General features: G+C 38.6%; 1 protein-coding gene across 1 annotated transcript; it reads left to right on the forward strand.

Moving 5' to 3' along the window:
* Positions 1-4062: 4062 nt before the first annotated feature.
* Positions 4063-10530, forward strand: rgmd (RGM domain family, member D). The gene is made up of 3 exons (XM_081383634.1): positions 4063-4326; positions 6066-6577; positions 9079-10530. Exons 1-3 carry the CDS (start codon positions 4233-4235, stop codon positions 9766-9768), a joined length of 1296 nt encoding a protein of 431 aa, XP_081239760.1. The 5' UTR covers positions 4063-4232; the 3' UTR covers positions 9769-10530.
* The last annotated feature ends 288 nt before the right edge of the window (positions 10531-10818 follow it).

A 10818-nucleotide genomic window follows, 5' to 3' on the forward strand; every position in this document is an offset into this window, starting at 1 on the left:
TACTTGTGTTTTTAGTGTTTTATAGTGCACTTATAAAAAAAAAAAAAAAAAAAGTTGCTTGAACAAATGTAGAAAACTTGAGTTTAAGAAAATCGATGTAGTCAACTTTTAGACCATGGAATGAGGAACTCACCCCAAAATGTTGTTCCAAACCAGTATGGTCTTCTTTCTTCTGTGGTACACAAAAAAATATATTTTGAAAACTGTCTCAGTGTTGTTTTGGACTCCACTGATTCCACTCTATGGATAAAAAGAGTTCATCTTTAAATAAAGAGACCTTACAATCTATACCATCAACAATTCTCTACATAGGACACATATCAGACCACACCTAGTAAGTTGCTTAAACTTTTAACAAAAACTTGTTTGAGTTAGATAAAACTTATTGAGTGGAGTTACCTTGAAATGTTTTATGTTGTATGTATGTGGCTGTTAATCGGAAACCTAAAGTTCAACAACAAAGTCTTTTGGATTCACCTATTGTCAGGTATGGATGGGAGCAGCTCAGCGTTGATCCCACAGATTGCCTTTGCTTAAGCTTAGCCTTTCTTAGAGACGAGATCTAAAGCTTCTCCTCATTCTGCCTTTGTTTACTTCCTCTATCTTTCTTCACCAAACTGAGAAGACCTTATGACCCTGACTCTAAGGTTACTTGTGTGTTTATCTTTTTAAAAAGAACTGAGCTTGACACTATGTCAACAGCATCTCTTGAGCAGAAGGAAACAACTTTAAGGGGGAGTGAGGGAAAAAAAGGATTTGGTGTTTAAGCAGACAGTGTAGCACCTAAAATTAGGTGTAAATGCTTACTATTTTCAGTCTGCCAAATCTATTCAACCCAACAATGTCAGTGCACAGAAACTCTTTTCAAATGCAACTACTTTTCCAATGCAATTAAATGAACATCAAGTGCAATCATTACAAATTAATACACAACAACTCTCAGGAATAGGGCCCACATAGAACTTATCTTTCCGTACCCCCTAGGGCTCAGTTGGGCATCAATCAAGCCAGTTAAGTGGGATCCTTGAGCAGAGATGGTATCAGTGGCAGCCTCTTACAGGCACACACTTCTGTCCCTGTTATCTATGGTAATTGCTCTGAGACTCTGTCACCAGTGAAGCAAATCTCTCCTCTGTGACTCAAATGCACTACTGAGAAAAGTTTAATTTTAGCCTAACAGTGTGGGTAAACACATTTTTAGTCCTCATTTCTCACAGTTGCACAGTTGAAGGACACTAGACTCCACTTTCAACTGGTGGCTCACATACAGGTTTTGGACAGCTGCCGAAAAATGTAAAATGCAACAAACTGTAAATTTTAAGAGGCTTCAAAAGCTGTGTCCAATCAAACCTTTTGATATTTTGGCTAGTATATAATATAATCTAGTCTTAGTTAATGAAAACAACTCTGGTTGAGAACCACTGGGCAGGACCTGTCAGTGGCCCAATATTCCAGTGCCCTCCATACCAAATAGTGATGGGCCTAATAAGAAAAACAAGCAGCGCGGTGTGGAGCTGCTCCCACAGAGTGAGCACCTTAATGAGGACCATATGGAGCTGCCCAGACATACAGTCAGTGGAAACCCAATGCCTCTTCCTCTTTTTCTTCCCTCTCCTACTCTCTTTCTGTCACTTCCCTGCTCCTCTGTCTCTCACTCTTACGTCCACCTTCGAATTTATAGATGAATAAAACTTCAGGCAATTGTTTTCTTAAAGCTGACGCGTGCAATTTTTTCGCTGTTAAAAAACGTTCGCCAGCTTAATATGCACTCAGAGACACCTCTAAGTTTGTTAGTCCCTTGAAGAGTGTAAACACCGGCTCTGTGGCGTAATGAAAACATTGCTATGTTTGTTTTAATATCCCGAATATCCCAACCAGCCTGACAACAGCAACAGCAGCTCAACCAATGGCGTGAGTTTGGCCTTTTTTTCTTTCAGCCAATGACAGATGAGGGGAGTCTTTGGGAAACCTGTTTGAAAAGAATCAGTATTCAATTCCATTTGTTGTTTTGGCCTCTTACTTGGTCTAATGGTTTGTCTCGTTTTATTTCACTTCTTTTTCTTAACTTACGCTGAGTAGGAGTTCTGGGCTTTTAGCAAATGACCTTCTTCTCCTCTCTTCCCAATACTTCATCTCACTCTCTGTCAAAAAATGTAGTCTCTTTATTTCTCTGGTTTCTCAAATGGAGACTCTCCGTCCCCTCTCACTGGCCTGGCATTCAGTCCTGCCATGAAGCGGATGGCTAATTTTACCAGACTGACCTCATTCCACTATTGTATAAGAACAAGTGAGTCAGTGTCAGGAGAAATGTACTGGCTTATCCCTTCTTTTCCGTTCCTTTCTTTTCTCTTTCTCATTTTTCTTTCTTACCTGATTCATCTCTGTAACTGACTCGCTCCCTTCTTGTTTCAACCAGAGGAATATGTATATTCGCTGGGTCATGCAATGTAATATGCTCACAAATGTGGGGGAAAGAAAGAACCCTTTCTCCGCCCATCAGCCTTGTCAAGTCGTCTACTGGCTTGAGGTGCTTGTAAGGGGCTCACTGATCCATCCACCTGAGTGAATGAGGTATTTGCTTCAGTGGTCAGATTCTGAATGATGCCTCTGTAGTATCAATGCCACTATAGGCCTGAGACAGGAATGACTCCAAAAGTAGTATTTAGTAATTACTATTACCATTTAGTAATTACTAGTTCCATTGCCTATGCACATATTGCTGTAAAGGAGAATGAAATGCAGTTAAGTCAGACTTCAAGTGATAAAACCAACCTGTGAAGATACAAGAATTTAATAACAATATAATCTCAATGTATTTTAAATATATTTGGAAGTATATATGTATGTATACTAGAGCTGTATGATTATTCGTTAAAAGATCGCAATCTTATTCCTAAATTAAAATTATTTGGCTATGTCTATTAAGACTTTGATCACAGCGAACTTTCAAATATGTGTTGGCGCTGCTGCTTCTGCTGATCCAGAGAGCGCAGTTGTCATGTATAGGTATGCAACAGCTTCACAAACAGTCTTTTCAACCACACAGTATCGTTATTTCTGTGTTACAAACATTCGAAATGAATCATTCATGATCAATGAATCATTTGTTCAAAAATGCTGATTCATCCAGTAATGAAACAAGTGATGTCTTTACGAGCGAGTCATTGAATCATTCATTCGTTAAAAAAAAAATAAAAAAAAAATTCAAATTAAGTAAAAACATTTTTTTTTATAGACTGCAGCACATTTTGTCAAAACCTGTAATAAATTACAAATTAATGTGTTGTGTTGTCTATTCAGAATTGTGGGATAATTGTAATTGATCATTTTAAAACAAATTGAGATTCTCAATTTATCCAGAATCATGCAGCTCTAATATTTATATACACATATAAAAAATTAGCTATAATGTCAAAATTAATGTATACATTTTGTGTTTGCTTCAAGGGTACAGTTTCAATGGATCCTCAAAACCATTTAAAACGGTAAGCAATATATTATTTGTTTCCCTAATAACAATGTAACCTCATATCTCAAAGCACTAACTGCAAACATGATCAAACCGTAAACCAGCTCGAAGTAGTTCAACAAACCATATTACACTAGAGAATGTAGGATTAGTGTGAAGCCCATCATGAAACTGAACCCTCAGGCCAGGCTAAGCTATTTTCATTTCTTCAATCTTTCACTGCTTATTACATAGATCAGAATAATCTTTGTAGACTTTCAGCTGTCCAAAGACATGCTCTTGTGGTTTATTCCCATGCCTGTTTTTGGTATGTTTAATTCTTTATCAGTTCATGTATCTGCGAACAAGGCATTTTCTATAAATAAAAATGAAGTATTAGTCTGAATTTACTCTGATTTGACTAAAAAACAACTTCATACCAGGCATGGCAACATTTAACAAATGACTGTAATACACTGTATTAAAAAACGAGACTTGTACTGTTGTACAACCTTAAAATTGCATTGTCTCTTATAGACAAAATCGTTGATTCTTTGATGTGCATATTTTGCACTGCATAACTCCTATAAAGACGTGACTGAGCACTTGTCAGCATTCATGGAGAGGGCTGGCGACTAGAGGCTCCTCCCATGCGATGCTTTTCAGCACTTTTCCTTTGAATGACAGTGGCTGGGGAAGGGAATGAAAAAGTTGTGTGATTTTTCGCAGCCTCAACGCCGATGAGCAGCAGTTGGAGAACTGCAATCAAACTGAATGGATTGGCATGGGGAGAAGCGGCACTCTCAACCTGGCTAAGCGGCAGCTTTGGGACTGGATTTGTCTTTTAGTGGTTTCTATGTGCCTGTTACTCCGACCAGGTAAATCGTTTTTTTTTTTTTCGCTCTTATTTTGCATGCACACATCACGGAGCGAGCGATGCTGAGGGAAAAAAAAATCAACTGTTGTTTGAAGGGAAGTTGTTTAATCAAAACCACTAAAATGTATTTTGAAACTTTAGACGCACTACTTAATGCAATCGCTCATATTAATGAACTATTTAATACGCATTTAGTTCTTCTCTAGGCCAAAGTTGTGCTGCTAACTCGCTAGCAAATCAGCGCCGTGTTTGTGAAAAGATGTAAACCCAGTAACGTATATTCTTTTAAATATTGGCAGTGAGAACCAAATGTTATACTTGCCTTCTGAAAAGATGTCCGACGTGAATCTTCACAATTTACTGGTATTTACGCGCATTGCGAAATTTAGTTAGATATTATATTAGTTTGGCAAAACTTTGGCTAACCTGGCTAGCTTCTCGCCGTGTCGTTTTTTAAAGGTGTTTACTTCGAAAGCCCTTGACTGTTGACGATGAAAGTGAGACTTGACGAGTAAGGAGTAACTTACGCTATTTGTGAACTTGAACAGCAAATAGGGGTTATTTACGCTTTACGTTACTAGCGCGTTTTAACCGCCTACGCCTCTCTAAAAAGCACGCGCAGGATGTTTTTGTGTGTGTGTGTGTGTGTGTGTGTGTGTAGCTCGACAATTTTTAACGTCCGCGAGTGACTTAAATTTGTATCTACAGATTATTATTTTGTTATTGTTAAGTAAATAGTCATTAGACTACAATAATAAAACATGCATAATGAATTCTTTAATGTATTTAATCATTAATATTTAGTATGTAACGTATATGTAAATGTTTAAAATCTTAGACTGAAATACAACTTTGTCTAAATACTGTATAAAACACATCATGATTTAAAGGGTTTAGGTATTGTTTACAAGTCTGTGATGGCCCACGAATTCACAAAATATGCAATACGATCTGAGGAAAGTTATATCGAACTATTAATGCTTTTTGTCAGCTTTTGCTGGAGACATCCTGACAGACCACTATTTTACCATGAGCAATGCACTTAGGCTACACTTAATCTAGAGCAGGAAAATGTACATGGACACCACAGACTAATGCTCTGTCTCACAAATTTGCATATCTTATCACATAGCCTACATTTTGCATTAATTTCCACAGAGTTGTAGTTGCGTGGATGATGATTAGTGTAGAAAATAAACAGTATTTGGTATTAAAATTAACATTGTATTTACCTGTGTACACTACTTCCATGTTATTGTGCAATATTTTCAGTCATTACTCGCACAATACTCTAAAGTCATGGAAATCATAGGTCAAAAGGTGTGGAAACCCTTTAGAATACAATTACTGTGTCTTAGTAATGGGAGTTATTCATATTTTTACTTATGCTACCGAAATTCCATCTCATTTGTTATTGTTGGGCCTCTATTCAAAGCATTTAAAAGTCATCATATGAAATTAAGCAGTTTCACACCTTTGTTAGACCATAACCATAAAGCATTCCATATAAGGAATGTGTCCTTGGTTTGGAATAGCAATCGCCAGCTTGTAGTTCATTGGTTGCCTCGCGTGCAAGTGTCAGAATGACAAAATACAGCTGTTAAAGAGGTTTAGTGTATAGATCGCCAAGCCTAAGAACTTTAATTATGTATATCTCCATCACCAACCAACCATCAAATAATGCTTCTCTCAGTTTTAAATGTGTCTCATTAATGCCTAATTCCTCTTGATTCTCAACAGTGTTCTGCCAAACATGTCGAATTCAGCGCTGTAATGCAGAGTACGTGGCCTCATTTTCACCCTCCGGTGGCTTGCAAGAGGAGGTGCTTCCAGATGTGGACTACTGCATCGCTCTGAGGGCCTACTCGTTGTGTACGCGTCGCACGGCTCGTGGTTGTAGGGGGGACTTGGTGTACCACTCCGCTGTATTCCGTATTAAAGAGCTCTTTGCACAGCACAACTGCTCAAGCGACGGCCCAACGTCGTCGGCTAAAGCACCCAGCACTTCCAAGCCGCCAGTGGTGGACATCTGCAACTATGAAAGCAGGGTGCTCGCCTCAGGACCGGCGGCCCAACAGAAAAAGTACGGACATTGTGGATTATTCGGCGATCCTCACTTGCGGACTTTTCGAGATGAGTTCCAGACATGTAGGGTTGAGGGAGCCTGGCCGCTCATCCACAACCGGTACCTTTCAGTTCAAGTCACAAACGTACCGGTGGTTGAAGGCTCCAGTGCTACAGCAACCAACAAGGTTAGTTGTATAAACAGCCTTCCTGTTCAGAAGCGGAGTCTGATAATCATTATTTTATGAGAATGGGTTAAAGTTCTGAAACCTTCCCATCAGTGCAAGTGATAAAAATGTGAAAAACAAAAGAAAATGGTCATTATCCCCCCCTCTCCCCCTCCGCAGAAGAATTTTTCATCTTTGTGTCCATACAATGAAAGTCAATGGGGTCCAAAACCTACATTTGGACACCATTGACTTTCACTGCAAAGACAAAAAAACTTTTTTTTTCAAAATATCTTCTTCCACAGAAGAAAGTAGTTCCACAGTCGTGTAGCTTTGGAAATCACAAGGAACTTTTCCTTTAATACTATACCAAATTATATTAGTTTATATTATAGAATTACAGATATTGATTACCAAATAAATGTAACTGAAACCTAAGGGGAAAATGTTATTGCACGGTCCAGAGAAATAGTTCAAACCAAAAGCTTGAGAACACAGTCAGCCCAAAATATGATGTCATTAGGGGGATATTTTTCTCTCTCTTCTATTAAGGGACGTGAAGTTAGAGTTGAGCCGTGGTGAAAAAGCAGGACCAAAAGACTATAATAGAATTCCCCAGCTGTTTCACAAAGAGTGGGGGGAGCCACAAAAAGAGGGAATGGAAATAAATTATTCAGCCTCCAGTTACGGTCAGTTAGTTCCTGGAAGGTTAACAGACATGAAGTATTACAGTAATATGGGAATGACAATGTCTGTGTATTTTATTAAGTAATATAATACCAGGGCACATAAAACTTGTCACTTTGTTAAAATCAGTGGCCCCTGAAAGATTTTTAAAGTGTTTATGAGAATAATTGTTTAAGGATTTCTCATTAATTTCTCATTTGGCCCAAGAAGAGCTCACAGGCCTCTACGTCGACACAAGTCATTTTTATTCATTGAGTTCCATAAGTGCTATTTCTTCAGCCTTAAATGTAGTGGACATACTTGGACTAATCATGACTAAATCCTTTTTTGACAGTTGATGGTTTACAGCTCCATGACCTGAAGAGAGTTTCCTAAAATTGTGCAGTTGGATATTCCATTGATTAATCACTGACTTTTACATTAGAGATTGGCAGACGACACCGAATTGTCTGTCTGGGGTTTTCTCCGTTGTTCTACTGCCATCATGTGGCGACAACTGTTTTTCTTCTTTCTTCTTCTTCACTCTTGCAAGCTCTCTTCCAGCGTTATCCTACTATTATTTATATACTGCTATAGTTTTTGTTAATATTTTGAATTTGCTGCTATTTTGTATACTGATTTTTATGTTAAAGTTTTAGTAATTTTGTTATGTGCTTTTGTCATTTTTATGTTTCTGTTTTTAAAATATTTACTACTGTTTTCAGGTTTAAATTCAAAATGTTTTTGGTAATTTTCTCTTCCACATTCCATCATTTTCCTCATCAAATTTAGTATAGATTTTTGGCCTTTTCACCATTTTATAAATGGAGACTGAAAATAAGAAATACTTTGTCCACACTGCACAATGTGAGACGATCACAGCCAATCATAACAGTTTTGATATTTAATACATTGGTTTCATATAATTTAATAAAGTAATGCAGGATCTTGGACCAATGAGGTCGCTGTTGGTTTGGGTGCTTTGTTTGATTTAAGTAAATTTAAGTAAATATCATTATATCTAAGTAAAGCTAAAACTATTTAAAATGTTTGTTAATTGATATAAAGCTGAAATAAAATAGGTTTAAGTCAAAGTACTAAAACTAAAATTGAAATATAAAATAAAGCTAATAAGAAAAACGAATAAAATTTCACAAACACAACACAAAAAATACAAAATAAAAAAATACATTAAAATACACAAATAAAAGCTAATTCAGAAAATGAATCAACACTATAACAGTATAAATAATTTCAAAACACCACTGACCAGGGCTGCTTTTCTCAAAATCATTGTGAGATAAGTTGAACGTAGAGATCATTGGTGCCAATGGTTCTAAGATCTACTTCAGCTTGATGTGCTTTTGAGAAACAAAGCCCTGGTTGATTTAAAGGGCTAGTTCACCCAAAAATGAAAATTCTGTCATCATTTACTCTCCCTCAAGTTGTTCCAAACCTGTATGATTTCCTTTCTTCTGCTAAACACAAAAGAAGATATTTTAAAGAAGGTTGGTAATTAAACAGTTGCTGGTCCCCATTGACATCCATAGTATTTTTTTTTTCCTACTATGGAAGTCAATGGGGTCCATCAGTCGTTTGGTTACCGACTTTCTTCAAAATATCTTCTTTTGTAAAGTCATACAGGTTTGGAACAACTTGAGGGAGAGTAAATGATCTTTCATTTTTGGGTGAACTATCCCTTTAAGACGCGTTGCAACATATAGTTTTTAGAGCAAAAATCAGGCAGCACAAAAACACAATGTTGAAACAATCCTCAAGCCAATTGAAAGCAATTTCATGTATTGATTTTCGGCGTGTGCTATAACTCACCGTTTCCCGTTTAATCTCCCCCGCAGATAACCGTCATCTTCAAGTCCTATCACGACTGCACCGAGCAGAAGGTGTACCAGGCCACCACCGAGGACCTGCCGTCGGCGTTCCAGGACGGCACGCGGAGCGGTGGGAAAGGAGACGGCTTGTGGATCGTGGAGGGTAGCGGGGGTCTAGGCGTACGGCAGGTGAAGATCCACGCTCGCTACCTGGGCACGTCCATCATCGTGAGGCAGGTGGGCCGCTACCTGACGTTCGCCATCCGCATGCCCGAGGACCTGGCGGAGGAGAACGGCGGCCTGCAGCTGTGTCTGCACGGATGCCCCCGCAGCGAGGTCATCAAAGCCCACGTGCTCAACCGGCAGCAGAGCCTGCGTCCGCCGCGACTCACGGGCGGCTGGTACGGGGAGGACGATGGCGGCGAGCTTCAGCCGGGACTCTCGGCGCACGTGGACATGTTAGAACGCGCGACCACAAAGTGTCGAGAGATGCTGCAGGTGGAGGATGTTTATTTCCAGTCGTGCGTGTTCGATCTTCTCACGACAGGCGACCCGGAGTTCTCCATGGCAGCGTATGGCGCCCTGGAGGACCTTAAGGCACTTCCGCCCAGCACTCTGAAACAAAGTTTGCCTAGGACTCCACACATTTATAGTAGAGGAACGATAGTTACACCTTCAGTTTTCACAGCGCTGGTTCTTCTGCTGCTGTTGAACTGATGGAGCTGGTCTAGACGCCAGCTTGAAGATGGATACCCACCAGACAGACTGTTCCGTCAACCATGAAACCCTCCTGGAAAAACAATCAAGCTGACTTCAAACTGTCTGCAAAGTTAAGAGACTGATCCGAACCGACTCATTTCCATTTAAACATGCAGTGTTTTATTCCTTCAGAACGGATGATGGCCACAGGCTTTCTGAATGTGAAATGGAATCTGGAAACAATGAAGGCAGCTAATATGCATTTCTTTTAAGTTATCACAGATTAAAGAGTGGAAACCGTTGATACAGATGTGACGATAATGGATGAAATTATCGTGAAAGACACATAGTATGTCCTATAATGCACATCTTCCAGAATCACGAGTTTAGGTGCACTTCAAACTTTCTACTCGGACATAGGGAAATATATGTTATTTACACGGGATCCAACAACTACATGAAATGCTACCTATATCCATATATTTTTGGTTCTGGGTCCACACATCCACACATTAAGCTACAGTCACGGTAGAAAAGACCTCTTCAAGCTGCTCTGCTTATTAAGGAGAAAACAAAACAAATTCTTTATATAATAATATATTGAAAGAGTGTATATATGTGTTTTATATGTGTACATTCACCTGTGTATAGTTCTTTTAAATGTGATGTTTTGAAGCAGTTTCATCTAGTTAGATATTTTAGTTTGTATAAAACATAACTAATATGTGCTATATTGTGTAATCTGTTGCTTTCCATATTAAAAACAAAAGTTGTGACTACCTCATGATCTTTTTTTCCTCCCCTGAATATGACGCTTTCCAATCCATAGAGGGTGCTATATAGTTGAAAGTTTGTGTAACTCGACATTTTTCAGGTTTTGTCCTTAACAACTCTCTCTACACCAGTGTTAAAGTGTCTTACTGGCAACCATGAGAACTTGAGGTAATGTCATCAGAACACTTTTTAGCGCTATTTATGTAAAAGATAATGTGCAGTCAGCCATTTGTTAGAAAAATACTTACCAAATAAATAACATGAAAAAATAATTCAAGTCGAAATTACTCTTGT

The sequence above is a fragment of the Scardinius erythrophthalmus genome (assembly GCF_964197995.2).
Source record: "Scardinius erythrophthalmus genome assembly, chromosome: 14".
Classification (NCBI taxonomy): Eukaryota; Metazoa; Chordata; class Actinopteri; order Cypriniformes; family Leuciscidae; genus Scardinius; species Scardinius erythrophthalmus.

Coding starts and splice junctions, on each gene's coding strand:
- rgmd (XM_081383634.1), top strand. CDS start 4,233: ATGGGGAGAAGCGGCACTCTCAACCTGGCTAAGCGGCAGCTTTGGGAC. Junction 4,327..6,065: donor GTGCCTGTTACTCCGACCAG/GTAAATCGTTTT, acceptor GATTCTCAACAG/TGTTCTGCCAAACATGTCGA. Junction 6,578..9,078: donor GTGCTACAGCAACCAACAAG/GTTAGTTGTATA, acceptor TCTCCCCCGCAG/ATAACCGTCATCTTCAAGTC.